Raw genomic sequence first — 20,438 nt, 5'->3', positions numbered from 1 at the left:
TCTAAAACTAAAGTGGCAAAACGAAATGCACCGATCTCATTACACCTAAAAGTGTGCGGCAAGTCTCTCTAATTACATCTGGTTGAACTCCACTGACCGACTTCACAAAGAAATAATGGCAATGGATGAAAATCCCAGGAAATCAAACGTCTTCAAACTGAACGGTGTTTTTTGGCTTTGATTTTGTTTTTCCCCAAACTTTTTTTTTAACTGGAGACATGCTGTATTATGGATGTTTGTCTCTGTGTTCTTCACTGTGAATTTATTTATGAACTGTGTCTGGATCCTCCCCTGATTGTCTGGCAATTAGAAAAAGGTCATTTATTCCTGTCTCTTGTTTGCTGTCTAACCTGTTTAGGAACGGCGACTCTGGAGTTTTGGAGGCCGTGCTCCGCCCTGTCCCTGGCAGCTGGAGCATGTCGATTGGGGATGCAGATGGATATCTCTGGAGAGGTCAGCCTGCTTCATCTTGTTCTTGTTCTCCTCAGCCAAGACCACAAACTGAAACTGATTGCCAGTCTTTAATATTAATGTCCTCTCCTTAGGGTCTGAGAGTGTTTTGGGACGGGATCAAGCCCACAGTGGGCCAGCTCTTTCTACCCTTGCGGGAAAACCAAAACATGATCGATGTTGGCCTCAACATAGCACTGGAAACGCGGTGCTTATGTGGCAGAGATGATGGTCATACTAATAATTGCAAAATGTAACGGTACAGTTGAACCTGCAGGCCTGAGCTTGGTCTGCTTTGGTCTGCTAACTTCTCTCTCCACTCCTCCTCCATCTTTAAAGGTGCTATATGTAAGTTGCTGCCATCACCTCACTCACAACATTTGCATTAAAGGGACTACGAGGAGTTTCGGAAAGCAAAGTGTTTTCACACTACATTTCCCATGAGCCTTCGCTCGCACGGTAAAAATCTTGGACCGGCGCAAGACGGACAAAAGCGAAAGCATTTGCCAAGAACAATCAAGAATGGAAGTTGGAGGTTCGAAGATGATCAGATACCGTCGTAGTTCCGACCATAAACGATGCCAACTGGCGATCCAGCGGCGTTATTCCCATGACCCGCTGGGCAGCGTCCGGGAAACCAAAACTAGAAAATGCTGGGCGAGTCGACCACTAAATAATAATAACAAAATAACTATAAAGACAAAACGATATATTTACCGAAAATTGACCCATTAACAAGTGTGGGTAACGTGGATTTCATCCACATTAATATGAGACTCTTATAACCAAAAGCAAACTCCTCGGGGTCTCTTTAAAGCTGCTGTGATCATCCTCTCATGCTGAAGACTGAAAGCTGTCCCAGTTCAGAGGCGAGATCCTTGGAAGGACTCTATATCATATTGCAAAGCCTTGACAAAAATATGACTATCTGGCATACAGAGGATTTTTGCTTTGCCTTCTCAGCATTTAATTGTTAGCTTGAGTTAAAAGCATAATCCTTCAGCTCTCTGTGCGTGCTTTATTATTTTTTATTACTGGCACATACTGTATTGAATCCAGGGAACTGGGCTTGCTTATAACTGATTGTATCGGAGGAGACGGTGACGAGAGACTGCGTGTCGTTTCAGGAACCGAGGTCGTCTCTGGCGATGAGGGATGATGATTAGAGCTGGAACACTGACCTGACCCGGAGCTACAGAGAAGCTGGAGGTTACAAGAACTCACACATCATCAGGTTTGTGGTCAGCCAAAACATGGAAGTTGAAGCTGGGAGTTGTTGACTGTGGGATGGAAGACGGCCATGCAAGTCGATCAGTGGGAAGCAGTAAGGAGCAAGACACACAAACAGAGGGACAGACCAGGGTCCACACATCAGGAGGGGAGAACAGGAGACAAAACAAGAAGTGGGACATAATCAAACCCTAACAGTATGCCTGCAGGGAAGCAGATCCGCCCATATCCCTTAAAGTCAACAAAAATGAAAGAAGTAGCCTTTAACTATTAACTTATTGTTGAATACTGAATAAGTTCAAAGCTGTTTTTCAGTTTTAGCTCTTACATCTAAAACAAGTCATGAATGACTTATACAACACTGTAGGCTTAGTACAACAGATATAAATCAGTGTGTTCCTGTGCCGCCAGCAGGTCTCTGACCTCAGGCTGAAAGTGGTCCTCCTGCAGCTGCAGGTGGAGGTGGGAGGGGGAGGGGGTGCACCACTTCTTTTATCCCTTTATTTCACTCTTCACTCTTTGCTTGGGGGGAAACACTACGCCTCTCCAGGTGCATTAGAGATATTATGTTTGTGTGAAAAGTGATGTTCAAAAGTTATATTTAAAGAAACAGAGGGAGGTGGAGGACGCCTTTGGGGTATGTGGCTGGTTGTGCGTGTGCGCGTGCATCTGTGTGTGCGCGAGGGAGAGGGAGAAGTGAGGAGGACCCGGCGGCTTGAACAGAGTCTACAGAGAGCGGTGAGGAGAGGATGTGGCTGTCTTTACGCACCGGCCCCGTTTTACTTTGAGCGCTGCTACTTGAGCTGATCCACCCGATGCCTTAGTTCCCTCTATTATTTAACGTGGGATCCGCTCCGGAACCGGGACTTCTTCTGACTTATCTGGCGATTGTTTGGCGGTATCCACGGGGGGGAATCTGTCCTGGTCCTGGATCCGTGTGAGGGATCACAGCCGGTGCGACATGAGCGCAGGAAAACTTCTGAGGCTCCGGATGAACGTGACTGTCTTCATTTTACTCCTCCACTGGACCCACACAGAGATCAGAGGTAAACACAAACCAAAGGTGGGGGGAGTGATTGTATTAAGACCCACACGAATTTATGTCTATATATTTGTCTCATTTCTTTTTTGTTATTTAAGGGTTATCAGTTAAGCCGGTCAGCCACGAGACAATGGTCGTTTTCAATGTTCTGGCTGATACTCAGTGATACGCAGCCTGTTTAGTAGCGGATGGGGGTTAAAACTTAATAGGCTATAATTGTTGCTTCAATAATTTCCCGCGGTCTCATGGGTCGACTAAGTGAAAGAAACACACATCCTATCAGTTCCCGGGGTTGTATTTGTAGTGGTCGCAGCTATTAATTTATCATTTCTGAAAAAAAAAAATCTGGATTTCATTTTTGCTTAAATTTTTATCATTTTTAATGAAATATCTCATTTTATCACAATTCTGTGTCTGTTGTCACTCGTGCATGTGTTTTCTCTCTTGCTCTGCATTTCTCATTTGAAACATGCAAAGCTAGTAAGATGTATTTATTTTTTTGCTTTGCTTTATTATATTATATATTATATTAGTAGTAGTATGTTTCACTGTCCTCAGACATTTTTATTTATGCTTCTTTTAAACATTACATGACTCATGCAGTTGAGACAGTCAGTATATATTCAGTGCTTTCCCCTCCCAGTCTATGATTCATTTTCAGGTCTTTCTGTGTGTGGTAGATGTGGTCTTGTATGAGCATTTCTAGGACACACAAAGACACGCACAGACACAGCACAGAATGCTGATGTTGTTGTGTTTCAACAATCTGTTTTTGTTGTTCAATTTGCAGCTAATTCAGTGTGTCATGATGGTTTAGAGGACACTTCAGGAATCCCTGGTAAATTAGTTGTGATTGGTGGTGGGGAAACTGGTAAAATGAACAGTCTTGATGTTATTGAAAGGCCAAAACACCTGTCTTGGATTTTGTTTCGATTAGAATCTGTTTTTACTCAACAGAGTTATTTTGTTCAACAGTCGAAGAGTTACGGAAATGTTTTACTTGTTGCATTAACACCACGAGAATGTCACAGTTCTGCTCCAGTGAAAAGGAACTGGCAGGAAAATGTGCTAAACATTAAATAGACTTTTTTTTTTTTTTTTAATGTCCTATAACTGTAAAATAGAATTAGTGGATTAAAACATACAATACTTATTTGTGATGTGTGGCAGTATAAAGTAGCAGTAAAAGGAAATACTGAAGAAAATACTCAAATACAAGTTCTATGTTCTTCAATATTGTTCTTGTAACCTCCTGTACTCAGCCTCAGTTACATTCCATCACAGACATTACTGGGTTGATACCACAGTCTCATTTCAAAATCAATAATGATAAAACCTTTCACCAGATGATGTGTGAAGCACAGAGCAGATCTGAGTCGAATTCTCTGTGACATGAGGATGAACGGCAACAAGGACGAGGCCTCGGCTCACTGTTTGACTCACAGTCTATTCTAATCCCTAGTGTAAGGATTGTAGATCTGTCAGATCAAGTCTTCTCTGTCTTTTGGGAGAGGGAGCAGTTCACTCACCCGCAGGAAGTTTCCAGTTTTGGGAGTGTCTGGGAACAGTGGACAGAGATGGTGGAACAGGGATCAAGATTCAGACAACCATGAAGATCACAGGAGGATTTCTCTGTTCTTGCTCCTCACTGCTTGTCCCCAAGGTCAATGATACAGTGTTTTAGTCACGGATAGTATCATGCCGACTTGATGACATTCATACAAAGGCCTATTCATTTCAAAATACTGCTCACTTTTCTTCAAATAATTTTAAGATAATACCACTAATTTAAGTCATGATTTAAATTATGAATACATAAAACACACTGTTATTGAATTATTGCCTCATGGTTCTACTAAAATAATTTTCCAGTGTCAAATGAATAAATTGTCATTGAACCATCCAAATCTGTTCACGATGTCCGTGGGTACCACTGAAGATTTGCACCAAAAATGAGAAATTCCCCAAAGCCATGATGGTGATATTGTGTTCAGAAAGCCAAAACCACATCTTGAGGGGTCACTTAGTATAACCTTGACCCTGACCATTACACTCTAATGGATTCATCATTTAGTCCAAGTGAACATTTGTGGGTTAGAAGACGTTCCATCATGGCGTCGCTGATCCCTGAGAATCTGACAGACAGACGGCTGGACAACGTGAAACCAGTCTGCCTCTGGCCCTAACTGTCACTGAAGCATTCATGAAAAATAGATAAACCAACACTAATCACTGGTTTAAGGACTCACACAGAGAGGCCTTCAAATGAACCGCACAGGGGCTCACCTCACAGAAAAATAGAATTTGATAATTTCAAGAACATTTCTACATCGTGGTCGTTTCTCTCTCTGAGGAGCAGGAGAGACAGAAATGCTCACCTTTATAACCAGCAGCCTAGACCACAGGAGTTCTCTAACTAATTCTCACTGAATCTTGCACTAGATAATGGTTGAAAAATTCTTTAAATTAGGACCCAACAGAGCCTCTTAGTCTTAGATCTCCTCTCTTTTGGCCTGCCACCAAATGTAGAACAAAAATCTTCAGCAGCGCTGCTTTCAGCCGTTATGCTCCAGAGGAACTGAGAGAATCTTAAAATGGTAATATTTTGAGACACAGACTCAAAATCCATCTGTTCAGCCTTTGCCTGTATTGGACGTTTGTAAAGGACTTTGGATTGAATTTGAAATATGCAATATAGAAAAGTTTTATTGATTGATGGATGCAATCTTTATGGAAGTGTTGGAAAATTTGGGTAGTGGTCATTCATATACTGTAGAGGCCAGAGATCAGAGACCAATTGAGAATTAAAAGCAAAATCAATAAATTTAAAATGTATCCCACCGAGATATGATGTGAACATCCCCCAGTCCAAGAAGCCACAGAACCTGGCAGCTTGTTGTTGTTGTTGTTGTTGTTATTGTTAGACTTCTCTTGGCATCAGTCTCCATGTGTGAAGGTTTCCTGCCACACAGAGCAGCCGTGTCAGACTGTATCTGCTCTTAATGGTTGAGAATAATCTCTAGAGACTGTAAAACTGATTCAGATTCAATCTTTTCGAATAATGACTGGTGTAGGCGGAAGCTTTACCAGATGTTCTCAATAACTGTCCCATTTTCTCTGCTCAACTGAAAAAGTCGGCAACAAATGATCTGTTTATGATAAAGAGCCAGGGAACATAGGGAATATAGAGTACTCACAACTGTGGAAGTGGTTTATAACTTTCTCACAAAACTATTCATGTACTCTCAAGGCGAGCTGGTCTGCTGCCCCAGCCTGCTCCATCTACAGGGATTTAAAGTAACAACAGGAGAAGGCCAGACCTGCTGTACTGTAGGTGTCTCCTCACAGCTTTCTGTGTGGAGTTTGCACTTTGTCCCTGTGCTTACATACATACTGCCACAGTCTTGACACTAGACAAAGAGGGTTGGTTGAGGTTCAGTGTTGAAAATACAAAATAGTCTTTCTCTGTTTGTCTGCCTTGTGATAAACTGGTGACCAGTACTGTATGTACCCCGCCCTCGCCCTGTGTGAGCTGGGACTATCTCCATCCCCACACCGCCCTACATGTATAAGGATAAGTAATATAGCTGATGGATGGATGGATGTAGATGTGGTGACGAGGCCACCTACACAAAAAGTAAAGAACAGTAGCTGCAGTATGAGAGTTACCTGCTTTCTGTTTTCGGCACAGTCTAGTCTTCACTGTGGAGAAACTTGTTCTCTGAGGTCTAATTATTAGACCTTATTTAGATGTTCTTGTTTCAGTGACCACTTGTAAACATGTGAGCTGTCCTTAAGCAGTTTGGTATTTATCAGAGGTTTGACATCTTTATGACTGCTGAGCTTTCCTCTAGCGCTGAGGGTTGCTCTCATTATTCCCCTCTATTACTGTAGTTGCTGTGCTGGCTTTGTTTGCCATCACATGGGGTTTGAAATTAGATATTAGTTCTCGAATGTGTTTGCATGCACTTTCCAGATTGGGTGAATTCCAGGTCTATAGGTCGAACTGGACTTACACCTCACAGCTAGTGTGCTGGAGTTAAGAACCAAACCCCACTATTCAGGTACTCAGTGTCCTGACATCATGGGCTCTGGCACACAAAGGCATTCATTTTAAACGTCCAAGTTTCCTATAAAATTAAATGGGATTTAAATTGGACTGTTCCCTCTTCTAACTGTGGCACTATTTTATTTGGAAATTGGGAATAAGTCCAATGAAACATTGGGGTAAAAAATTAATGTAACTTTAATGTTGAATTTTATCTGTCATAACTTTTACATTGTTTGACTCCTCCCATTCGTTTTTATATTTCCTGCCGTTTCCTGTTGTCTCAGTTTTTTGTCACCTCTCCTCCAGGCCCCCCTGTGACTTGGCACTTTATAAGAAGTGGGTCTCTGTCCATGTTAACACTTCTTCATCAGCACTAGTTACTGTTACTTCCATTAAAATCTGCCTTGAGTGTCTAAGGGTTGATCACAACAGTTTACTGGAGATTCCTGATACGCTGTAGTTTATTTGGATGTTGTGGTGTAGGTTCAGAGACACAAAGTACAGAAATACAGAAAGACTTCCCACTCAGAGTTTGGGATCAATAATACAAAATACATAACAGTTGGAGCACTCCCAAGGGAATTCTTTGCATCCACTGAAAGCTCTGACAAGTGGAACATTTAAAGGCAAAATATGAAATTGCACAGATATAGAGAAGTTCCTACATATTGAAATATCAACCAACTGCTTTAAATGTATTAATATTTAAAAACGGCTTGTGATGATGGTGTTAGTAACTGCTCACTGCTCTTCCGTTTCTGCAGGAAAAACTCTTGTCCAAAAAAAGTTTGAGACAACTTAAAACACTCCAGTGACTGAGGAAACACTGTGTTTCACTGTTCAACAGTGAAGCAAAAACAATATAAGAAGTACAAGAGTCTGTCAGTGGTAAAGCTACTGGGAGTAATGTTGCATGTACCATTTGTAGACCTTTGCCTTTGGTAGCCAGCTAATGTGACAATTATCTTCTTTTTTATGTAGAATTATTCTGAATACATTTATTATTTCTACATAATTTCCTTTGAGGTGTCACTTCCATATAAATGGGTTCATAAAAATGACTAATACTCGTTTATATGCTGATGCCTGTTACATCTGTTCTCACTTTCATGATACCAAATAGAGTAATTGTCTGCCTATTAAATCTGCCTATTAAATCTGACAAAACTAAGATGCCAATGCTCTCCATCATTTTGAGTTGTATTATCTGACTATGTAGTTTGGATTTGGTGAGAAAAAAAACATGACATTACAGCTGCCTGCTGTTACTCAAAAGGTCACGACCAGTTCAGAACTGTTGAAGTCACATTTTATCCCCTCCTTGAAACAATTTGAGGAAAGATCTGTGAAATCTCTCATTCCTGCATCTCTTCTCCAGCACTGGTGGCCAGCAGCAGGGTGGATGAAGGGACCGGATGCCCCCTCGGCCAGTTCCCATGTGGGAACATGAGCGAGTGCCTTCCTCAGGCTTTGCAGTGTAACGGACACAAAGACTGTCCCAACGGAGCTGATGAGCGCCGCTGTGGTAAGTGTTTATACTGAATAGGAACTAGAGTAGTGGTGATAAACAAATAAGCAAACGTCAAGAAATGTGTGGACTGACCAAGAAATATTAATGACAAAAGATAAACAACAGGAAGATTTCCACTTTTATCTAATAATTTCACATGATGGGTTTTGTGTGATTTTTTTTCTCTCCCAAAAGACCACAACACATTTCTTCCAGCTCAGTGCCAGCTCTCAACGAGATATTACTGCAGTCATAGCCAAACAAACTTTTGATTAAAGAAAAAAATATAATCAAAGACAACATCCAACAGTGACGATCATTTTGATCATTAGGCAACAAAACTAGAAAACCCTGTTTAATTCTGTCAAGCAAAAGATGAAAGTTGAAACACAAATATCATCTCAAAGTTCTGTCTACTAGGATAGTCTCAGTGTGGACAGTACATATTGGTCTCTGTGCTTTCCAACCAATGTATGACAACCTCAGAGGCTACCAGCTAACAACAAATATATGTGTTCAGTTACGACCTAGTGAGAACCTGGACACTATCTCCAAAACGGAGAAACGTTGCATGTGATTTGGCACGAACGTGTGAGTGCTGCCACCACAAACATAAACACCGCCTTAAGTCGAGAACACACGAATAGATGCTGGAGATAATTGATCTGCACAGGAACAGGATGAGCCCTTCACTGGCAGCAGCAAAGAGCAGCTTTCAGCGTGAGATGAGCCACAGACTTCTACCACCCTGACAGTTTATTAGACCACTGGAGTCACTGTGGTCCAAGTGTGAACTACATGTACAGCAAGTGTCACGATGCAGCTTGAACCTAAATGCTGACAAAGTTTTAAGAATTGCAGATGACATGCCTAATAATTCATCAAAGACACCAACACACTGTTGATACGGTGAGGCTGTGCTCGCAGCGGTGTTTGTGCCATGGCTGATTTTCCACAGCAGGAAAAGAAATGGTGTCAGATTTTTATCAGATTTTCAGTCACGTTGATGCAGCCATGACCATTTTTTGAAAGTTTTGTTAGGCAATATTCAATGTGAATGTTTTATCTTAGTGAAAACATCAGACCCAAAGGAGTTGTGTTCTTGTGTAACCTCTCAGGTTCCTTGGCCATCTAGATTATGAGTGACTGGAAAAAACGTCCTCATCGTGTTCTTATCTTTATTCACGACAGCATGGGCAGCCTCACAAAAAGACACATAACACAAGAGCAAGGTTGATTTATTAGACAACCTGCCCAGTTTCAGAGATGTGTTCTGTTTCACATCACAGTTCAAGACCAAGTCCTTATCCTCTGGATGCTCACTCTTTTGTGACAGCCATTCCAGTATTGAATTAACTGTTGAGCAGTAAAACACTTCACAGATATTGAGAATCAACTACTCTCTTTGAATCATTTCCATTTTCCTGTTTCTCCATCAGTGTTGGTCTGTTTGTCAAAAATTCTAGGACACGTTGTGTTTGGAAAACACTGTGTATGCCGCTGGGTGAAAGCGTATTTTTCATATCAGCTAGATCAAGAAAAAGCACAAATTAGTCTCAGCCAGGCTGTGGTTGTGCCTTCATTCCAAATAACCAGACACCCATTCTGCTGTTCTCAATGATCTCTCCTCTCCCCCGTCCTCCTCATCAGGCAGCCTGCCCTCACTGCCATGCTGTGCTGCACTGCCACAATAACAAGTATTTTTTGGGGGGAGAAAAAAAAACAACTAATCTAACAATGGGCACCAAGTCCTCACACAGGCTGCATCTTCTCTGTCTTGATCTGTACTGTTCAGTAGGTAAAGCTTGGCTCAGTACTGCATACAGCTAATGATGTGGACACGACTGTAAATTGTAAATTGTCTCTATAGCGACTGTCAATGCTTCACTGATGAGTGAGAAAATGTTAGGGTCATTGTTAATTTAGTACCAGAACTGTCTCACCGTTTCATTATAAAATTAATTTGTCCATGAGCTATAGCCTCCACAGCTACCACAACTGCTGTCAGACCTATTTAGGTTACACAAGAGGAGAAATTGGAAAAGAGCATCGGACCACGATGCCAGCTCCATCCTCCACTGCAGTGGTCAGCTGAGCTGTGATGCAAATGGTGAACTCACAGGGATTAGTGTCTTATGGTACCTACAGAGGGGCTGGAGTGCTGGTAACACACTGGTAATTACTGTACATAACTCAAGCACAAGTATTTGGCGTTTCCAGTATTTAAAATGATTCATTTATCAGACATTGTAAACACAAAAACAGATAAGGACATAGCTGCAGAGAATCTGAGGGAAATTGGCCGTGGATCTAACAGTAGACCTCCAATTTCACACAACAGCCTGTGTTGATGTGTGTGGTCGTGGCTGAGATCTGTATCTGATGATACTCTCAAACTCCCTTTTATGAGCTGTATCTCTAATACCGAAGCCTCTGCAGGTGCAGATTTAAGTGTGAACTCCAGCCAGAATCTCAACCTAAGTAAGCGGTTTAAATTCAGTCCTGCCGGTGCTGTCACCGTATCACTGCTCTCAAGGCTCGGATGAACAGTCCTGTCATTGAGAATGAAAAATAGAGGACAAGTAAAGCCTATACGCTTTTGTGAGGGAACTGGTAATGAGCCCAGAGAACGTCTAACACAAAGTGTTTCAGCTGACTGTGTGTTGGGCTGTGAGGCTCGCCAAAGCATACTAGGTGAGACAGGCAGATAGATGAGCCGAGCAGTGGCTGGGTGGTCTGCAGTAAACTGTTGTTTAGTCTACATGATGAGCTGCTGAAGAGGACTGCACTGTTTCTACTGGAAGACAAACTCGGTCCTGAAATCTCAAAGTGAAAGGCAGCTCTGCATTGTCACCAATGTGGGTGCATAACATCCATCAGAGTGCTGATTATCTGTTGAGTCAACAGTGACACAAACATGAAAGTATATGAACAGGGATGACAGCTGTGTAGCGCTGAGCAGAGCACGGAGTTCAGATGAAGCTGCCTGTCCAGTTTAGCCTGAGAAGATGTAATGTAGATATTAGGCTGGGTCACTTTGCAACAGGAAGGATTCATGGGTAATTTAAGGGTTGAAAAGGCGCTCAGCTCAGCCTGGCACATTTCACCATCTGCATTCACACATAAAATAGCAATTTCCTCTTCGGCATTTATGATTTATGTTGCTGTAATTTCAGTAAAACAGTTCACAAAAAGCCTAGAAACTTTATTTCCTGGAGATGACAGCAAAAAAAAAAAAAAGATCCATTAAGCACAGATCTGTCCTGTCTCCTCCTCATCACCAGTGACTTCGCTGTGTTCACTTACTGTAACAGCCTCCAGTGCAGCATCAGAGAGGCTTTGAATGAATGAGAGCTGAGTGAAAGGCTGAGGCTGCTGTGCCGGCTTCTTTTCACTGACATGTCTGACAGCTACGATTGGCTCAATATTGAACGCCACTATGTGTGAGGAAGTTGTCATCAACCTTTTTTCAGAGAAGACATGAGTGTGTGAAGACGGCTTCATTGACACCGATAGGTTGCTAGGTTACATGAACGAAAGGTAAATAATGAAGTGGTGTTTAAAGTGATGACCGGAGGATTTCATTTGACTTGTTGACACTCATTAAAATCCCTGTCAGCAACGGTTAATGGGAGGTCTGTGGGGTAATTATGTATGACAGTTACTTTTGTTAAAGGGATACAGTAGTTCAACATTTTGGCAAATTGGACCATTGCCATTATCCCTGTAGTCATAGCAGTAGCTTCGTTACCTTTAATTGTCACTGCAAACTATTTTTAGAATGGCGGCACAAAGCCGCGAGCTGCTCAGTGTGGTGGATGTGCAGGTCACAACTTGTCCACCAAAGCGTTTTGGAGTTGTTGGATTGTGTATTTGATGAGTTTGATGAGGGAAACCAAGAAATCCCATTAGCCTCCGTAGTGTAGCTCTGAGCAGCTCACCGCTCTGCTCCACCGTTCTAAAAATAACTTGCACCGACAATTAAAGGTAACGAACCTACTGCTATGACTATAGCGATTATGGCAATGGGCCAATTTGCAAAAATGTTGAACTATCCCTTTAAGTCTACAAGTCTCCTGAAGTTTTGCACTTTTTAGCCTGGGACCAATTATGCTTATTTACAATATTTACAAGTCCCTTCAATTTCACATCTCTTCAGGTGTAGTTGAACTGTTGTTGAATCTGTCCCCAGAATGACCACATCCATGACTGAAAGTCCTCTCCGTCCAAAATCCAGAGTCATTCAGGGTGCAGAGATGTGTCTTTGTTGTGCTGAGGTGATTCAACAAAGATAATCCCTCCATGCTTGTGATGATAATTTAGCAGGACACACACTGCTTTATGCTTGACTGACGTTTATTGTTACCTTTTATGCATGTAACCTAGCAACTTATAAATGACAATCAAGTAGTCCACGCACAAACACACACACACACACAAACACATACACCCGTCTTTGGTGATGATAACAACAAGATGACTATAGTCTTTTGTTTGCCTTTTCAGGGGACAACATAGGATGGGCGGACTTATTTGGTCGAACGCTGCAGGATGCCAGTCCTGTGGACCAGTACTTCCTCGATGAGTGCTGTAAGTGTCTCTGATTTATGCGTTCACCTTTCTCTGCAGCATGGTCTCCAAGAGAGTTTGTTTTTACATTCATATACAAATGAACTGCTACAGTGCCCTGTGGCTGGATAAGATTCATAGATTTACAACATATTTTTTGAATGAATGTGAAGTGTTTCTGTGTTAAACCAAATCACAGTCTCTCTCTCACCTTGACCAGCTGTCGGAGCCAAAACCCGACCGTAGAAAGCTGCTGTTTATGAGTATACTGTATATTGTGCTGCATGGCTGATTATTTTGCCAGAACAGAAATATCTTTTCTGTGAACATTTTTAAACACATTTGCAACTTGCCAGATATTTAGTAAATACTGAACAACATAATCCTTGTAAAGTTGATAGAAAACCCCCGTCAAAATGCAGCTCAGTATACAGTATAAATGTAATCGCTAGGACACAGGGTGATGTTGTGACAGCACGTCATGAAGCTCTAGCTCCATTCTCCAGCCCTCGTTGTTTTATATCTGTTACAAAATGATTTTGTGCACCAAATAACAAGCACCTGCCAGGGCGCAGCAGAGGTGAAGATGATGGGAGATAATATCATGTCGTTGAGAGAGATGGCAGTCTGTGATTGGCTCTCTAATTTGTATTGATTAACTTGTGTGGAAAACAAATTTCCACACCGTTGGAAAACGAGCTGAAACAATGAGTTGACAAAAAACAGATTGACCATGAATATACATTTACAGCAATCTTAATTATGGATTCACTGGTTGTCCATTTTCTCTCCCAGTGCAGATTTAGAAGCTGTTTACCACAGCTTTATACGCAGAGCTCACTAGAGAGGTAACACCACATCACAGTCACTGAGCCCGTCCTCTGCTGGGATCTAATGAACAGCTCGTATTTAATGTGACTTGCTCATGATGTACTTGACATGGTCAATATTAAGCCCAATTCTGATCTGGCACATAGACGTCTTATTAAATATTTGTCATTTTCTAAGCTAAAAAAACAACATTTACTGGTTATGTTCCCCAGAAGTCACAATCATTGTAAATTGAATCATTTTAACCTCTGGGGAATGGTGTCTAGTATTTCATCCAACGATTAATCTGGTCATCATGATGGTTTCATTTTGTGTATACAACTATGATAAACGAATACATTAGAAGTCAATTAATTGTGTGTGTGTGTGTGTGTGTGTGTGTGTGTGTGTAGATCTACAGGAGTATCCAGAGAGTTGTGACTGCATACAGACAGATGTGGAGTGTGTGGAGGTCAACCTGCAGGACGTCCCTCGGCTCTCTCCAAACGTTACCTGGCTGTAAGTCTCCCCCTCACTCTGCGTATACATCTGTGTTTCCATGTGTGTGTCTTTGTCTGTTTTTTCAGACACTCATCTGAGTTTGAACATAAGAAGCAGGTCGTTCTTTCTTTTCTGGAAGATGTTGTTAAGAATGAAACCTTCAATTTTTCGAATGATTTCAACACACCCAGTATAAATGAGATACTGTAGATGAGAGCTGCTAAAAGTCATTTGATTATAGTGATTTAATTATATGCAGTGAATGAATGCTTCTTACTGAGTTGTTAACAACACAGTTTCTGACAAAGGGTGGTTTTAGAGCAGAGGAATGACTTGAGAAAAATCACCAGAATCCAATTAACACCAAATGAAAAAAGAAGCAGGATTTTCTCTCTTTCACTGATTTCTTCACGTCAGCGTGCCAGACTCGTTTTTTTCCCAGTATCTACAGTTCGTACACTTAGTAAAAAACGTCGGAAACTCTGCTGCTGTCAGTCAGATTTATGTAGGTGGGGGGGGGGGGGGGGGTCGGGACGAGCTGCTGAATCAGTCAAGACCCAGAGCAAAGCCAGAGACCAGGGGTCACACTTATTACTGTCTCCATGGAAACCTGTCTCCCCTTGAGACCGATTCACCAGCAGGGAAACCCTCAGAGACTAGAACAGCACCCAGCATCAGTAGGACAGTCCACAGAGGGAGACGGACAAAAATATCCTCTTGTTCTCTGGTCTCTCTCAGGTTGAGTTTGATGGTTTGGTTCAGTCAGAATCCCTTTAGTCTGTGTATGGAGAAACAAAAGAGATGTCTGGTGTTGACAGACAGATTGACCAGCTTTTGTCCTCCACCTCCAGTCTTTATTATGTGTGATATTTCCACATAAGATAATTAATTCAATACCATGATTTACTGATCATTTGCCATACAGCATGTAATTAAGTTGTTTACACTGAAAATCGACCAATCACAAAATGATTATCCCTAAAATCTGACTGTTATATACCGGTATATTAAATATATTATGTGGTAATTTCCCTCCAAAGCAAACGTATAACCTACTCTGAGCCAATATGATGTTTTTCCAAAGTAAAATATAATCCACATGCAATGACTAACCCAATGTTATTCTGACATTAATTAAACAAAAAACTGGCAATGTCACATTAATCTAATCTGAAACTCCAAGTTATATTTCTCCAAGTCTGTTTTCTTTTATGTGTGTACTAAAGTCTCTGTCCCAGAATATATAATATATATAAGAATATTAATTCTCTCTTATTTTATCAAATTAAATACTTAATACTACAAAAATCCCCACATGATACAGTACGTGATTTAGTTTCAGTATTTCGGCAGTCATTTCTTTTTACGATCTTATTTGTTTTTATGAAGCATTCACGGCTGTGGTTTAATGTCTTCATTGCACCATTTAATACTTTTATTAAGTGGGTATGAAAGTGAATTTATCATCTGCAGTCTCTTGTCTTTCTGTTTGAGGAAATAAGACTTTTAGAGGTTGATGGGTAATTTAAACGTCCTACAGTACAACTCTGTCTCAGTTTCTCTGAATCTGTAAACTCATTCTAGTTCTTTGAGGCCTAATTTCTTAATTAAATCATTCATTCCTTTTCAAATGAGTCTCTCAGAAAGAAGCCTCACACCATTGATCGCTGTGTGACCACCAGAGAGGCAATAAAATGGCTCATAATACCCACTGGTCTTCTAAATGCTAGCACTCTAAAAGAGGCTGTTTACTCTGAATGATTTTAATTGCAGGTTCATTACTTTCCTCGAGGCTGATCATTATGCCCCGTTTACTGAAAGCAGACACTTTCTATTGAGTAGTCAGGAGTGGTCATCCATAAAATGACCTTTAGCTGCAGAGCTTGTTCTCTCATTCAGCTTGTTCTCCTGACGTCCTGGTGATTTATCAGCGCAGCTCGCCAACAAACTGCACAGACTTTGTTCAGACGGGAGCCGACCACGACAAGCTGCTATTGACTTCAGGCAATAGCAGCTAACACTGGGATCACTGGCGTTTACCAATGCAAATTTGACCTTACTTTACCTTCTTAGTGCATTTTTGTTTGGGGATGCACAACTTATTAAATATTTCAAAGGAGGTTAAATCAAAAGCAACTGGACTTAGTTATTTGTCCAGGAAGACCAGTCCCAGCCTGGTCAGATGCTACATGAACTGATGAAGCCTCTTGGATGAGAGGTGAAACGTCTTCCTAGACAAATAACTAAGTCCAGTTGCTTTCGATTTAACCTCCTTTGAAATACTATGACCTGGGCAAATGAGAATATGCACCAACTTATTAAATAATACATGAACATCTGCACACACCATCATGGTTTAATCATTGAAGAAAAAATCTTCAATTATCTGTTCCCTGGACAGTTCATCAGCTCAGCCAGAAAATCTAAATTCAGTCCCTCTGGTTCTGTGATAACTTTTAAGGAGCCGTCTGGCTTGGATCAGATTTTGATTTAAGATCAAACTATGACTGGAGAAGCACTTCAGTGCAGAATTAGATCCTCTTGGAATTAAAATTATTTTACACACAAAAAGTGAGTCTGCTTTGGTTCCACCCACACAGGGCTTCACGCCACAAACAGGACGCTAATAAAACTTTTGGTGCAATTTAACATGTTATTGTGATAACATTTTAATAATTTTAAATGCCATCAATCAGATTCATTAAACATCTAAAACTGAAATCTCGTATTAATGTCTTTACACATGCAAATGACGTGTTGCCTTTGATGATTAATCTCACTGCCAAAACGCAGTTTCTACCTCTCAAGTACTCAACAAAATACTCTTAATGCTTTTTATTAAATTCTTTCAGCCTTCCCTAAACACTGTGTATTATGAGTCTGGATATTAACTGCAACCTTTAATGGCTTTGGATGATGGCTCTTGTGTTTGCTCTACATCTACGCACTGAAAACTATTTTTTCCCTATTTGCTTTTGGTTTGAAATAAAGAATCTCATTATCTCACTTTTACCTTCTCTACACTGCATGCACAATTATTAGGCAAGTGAGTATTTTGACCTTATTATAATTTTTATACATATTCTTCAACTTCAACCTATATAAATTATATTGTTTGTTGGATTTAAGCATTATGAGGTGATGTGTATTTGTGTAATCAGGGAGGGTGTGGCTAACAGCATAATTATTAGGCAACTTCTTTACCTCAGACAAAATGAGCCAAAAAAGAGATTTAACAGACTCTGAAAAGTCAAAAACTGTAAAATGCCTTTCAGATGGATGCTGCACTCTTAAAAGTAGCTAAATTATTGGGGCGTCATTACTGAAAAGTCAAATATCTAATAATTGTGCACGCAGTGTATTTATAGTATCACTGGATTATTCTGAGGATTTGAATCAATCAAATATGACTGTCTTTGTCTTCAATTTGACAATTAAAATTATATAATTACAAAATTAGGATTTTCAGAGCAGCAGCTTGAAGATTGCTTTAAATTTAATGTTGTGTTCACGGGCTGCATCCGGTCACATCCCGTCATTAACACAAAAACATGTAAATGCAAACACACTTAATAGGAACTTCAGCTGTATTAAATCACGGTGTGTATGAGCACAAAGAGACGGAGAAAAACAAAAGGACTGAAAGAAATAAAGGACTGAAACCTGATTCTGTTCAGAATACAAATGTGATGCAACAGGTGTTTACAGCGGTTCCTCAGCAGTTTTCAGTTACTTCCTCAATTTCACGTCAAAGACAGTCCAGGCAGTTTTTCTGCCCCATCTTGTTTTTCTGTTTGGTTTATGTTTTGTAAAAACAAACAAACAAACAAAAAACTTTGGTAATGATGCATTACAGAAGTCGTGTTGTATGAATCAAATTGAGAATCGGTGAAATCCTTTGCACAGTTACAGGTTTTTGACAGTTTTGTTGAACAGTAGTAGCTGATATATTGACATTTATAAAAGCCTGAATATAGAAGCTCTTTGTTGGATATCACATTTAGCTGCTATCTTTGATGTCTGTGCTGACTATTTCCTGTAGCGCTGTTTATCTCTGCTGCGCAGTGACAGATGTCTGTAGGTAGGTGGTATCTATAAAAGTCCATGTTGATGTCCACGCCGTAACCTTTCCTCATTCCAGGACAGTGGACTTTAAAGTCTTTGCTTCACTGACTCTGACAGGTGATGTTTCCGTTACTGTGGAAACTTGGCAGCAAGAAGAACAGAAAGCCATTCCTGAGTGAAGCAGCAGTTTATTACACATAATGCTTTAGACCTTTACTCTCTCTCTGTCTCTCTCTCTCTGTACCTGAGTGTATCAGCACTGCAGGTGTCTGATTATGCAAAATGTGATTTTGTAACATGTGCATTTCATGGGTTGTGTTGCAGGTCACTGAGGAGCAATGAGATCCGAGGGTTGTCGGATTTTGTTTTCTCTGAATACTCCGCCCTACAGAGACTGTGAGTGTTTCTGTGCTTGTGCTGCTTCCCACGTCCACACAGCATGCAAAGTTTTACAATTCATCCATTTTTATGAATCATGGTGCAGCATAAAAAATACAAGTGCCTTGTGGTGTAGTGTCCAGGCTCTCAGTGGCATTTATTTTGATTTAATTTGTATTCCAGTATCTTGTAGCACTCTCACAATGACACATAACCTTGTCCTGACACAAGCCCATTTTATCTCGGAGGAGAAATAATATAATAAATAATCAAAAGAAAACCAGCACAACACAGTCATCTTTGACACTTGTAATAAGATATAATTAATGTATCCTCTTTTTTAGGATTATAAATGCCCCAGCTAAATGCTTTTTGATGCCACAAACTGATTGCATCAATATTTAACCACACAACACAACTACATCTGTTAATGGATTTCACACAATATGATGTACCATATCATAGTGACTCACTGCGTATTTTAAGTGTGGGTCAAGGCAACACGTAATCGTCTGCAAGACCAGAAATTGTGTAATTTGTGTCATATATTTATTTTGATGCAGAGCTGCAGTATCTCTTCTTTAGAGGGTTGAGGCTGTGAGCTTGTAACAAACATACAGTGAAGTGGACAATGATAAATGGCTCTTTGGGTTTGTCTGCAGCCCCTTGAATAATAATAACATCTAAATCGTAGAAACCTTTTTTAAGGATTAAAGCTCAGTAATTGCTGGTTTGTTATTTTATTGTTTAAAGTATCATCATTTGCATGTGCAGATGGCCGTCCTCTGGGTGCTGGTGTGGAGAAATATGCTGATTAGTGTATTATGTTGTCACTGCAGACTAAAAAGGGGACAGAAACGTGCACTGGTTGATAATTATGATATTACTCTAACAACAGGATATTAATCACTTTGACATTCTGTTCAAGTGGATGTATTTGTGTGTGGATGCTGTTTAAATTCATGAGAGAGATCAATGGCTGGGGTTGTAGCCGCTCGAGTTGTGCATGAAAGAACAATCTGATAAATGTCCTCAGTTATGATTTCTGATCCCATTCTTCAGTTTTCTTTTTTTTCCCCACTCTCAGGTTTCTCCAGAACAACAGCCTCCAGTTCATATCCAAACACGCCTTCAGTGGCCTGCACAACTTAAAGAAGTTGTAAGTACTCAGCTCACTTCATCCAACAACTGCAGTCACTCTAATCTGTCTACAGACACCAACAAAGCTGCTTTACAGGTTCTGACATCCTTGATGTACTACTCTGTAAAAATGTACTAGTGCTATAACTGATACTTTTTTTGTTATCATTGATTTATTTCCTGTTTAATCTTTTAATCTATTAATTATTTGTTGAAATGTTGAAAATAATGCAAAAAACATTTAGATCATGGTATTGTATCTATTGGTTTTATTTTTTGTCTGAAATCCCAACGTCTTCATCTTGCAATGATCACCAAACCACCAAATTCATTATTAAATAACATGATATTAATCTAAATGCTGTAATTTCTCTCAGCTAATCAGTTGATTGACTAACGCTTTCAGTTCTGTTTTGTATGACATATTTAAAACATAAAGACTATTGGTACATTTCTCTGTTCCCTGTATCAATCAGGTTTCTAAGTGAGAACATGATATCCACCCTCAGTCATGGTGTGTTCAGGGACCTACATCAGTTAGAATGGCTGTAAGTAATACACACACACACACACATACACACACACACACACACACACACACACACACACACACACACACACACACACACACACACACACCACACACACACACACACACACACACACACACACACACACACACACACACACAC

At 40.5% G+C, this 20,438-nt stretch overlaps 1 protein-coding gene across 1 annotated transcript in view; it reads left to right on the top strand.

Annotated features, from left to right (window-relative positions):
* Window positions 1–2,641: 2,641 nt before the first annotated feature.
* rxfp2a (relaxin family peptide receptor 2a) overlaps window positions 2,642–20,438 on the top strand; it is a gene marked incomplete at its 5' end in the record, with an annotated part of 40,078 nt that continues 22,281 nt past the window's right edge. The window contains 7 exons of the mRNA XM_083986618.1: window positions 2,642–2,726; window positions 8,152–8,298; window positions 12,790–12,873; window positions 14,076–14,181; window positions 18,553–18,624; window positions 19,694–19,765; window positions 20,223–20,294. Coding sequence (XP_083842744.1) covers window positions 2,642–2,726; window positions 8,152–8,298; window positions 12,790–12,873; window positions 14,076–14,181; window positions 18,553–18,624; window positions 19,694–19,765; window positions 20,223–20,294 — 638 coding nt within the window. The remainder of the gene's footprint in view (window positions 2,727–8,151; window positions 8,299–12,789; window positions 12,874–14,075; window positions 14,182–18,552; window positions 18,625–19,693; window positions 19,766–20,222; window positions 20,295–20,438) is intronic.

This window comes from Trachurus trachurus, assembly GCF_905171665.1.
Source record: "Trachurus trachurus genome assembly, chromosome: 14".
In the NCBI taxonomy this organism is placed as follows: Eukaryota; Metazoa; Chordata; class Actinopteri; order Carangiformes; family Carangidae; genus Trachurus; species Trachurus trachurus.
The sequence above is the reverse complement of the archived record's forward strand: the minus strand, read 5'-3'. Positions and strand labels throughout refer to the sequence as shown.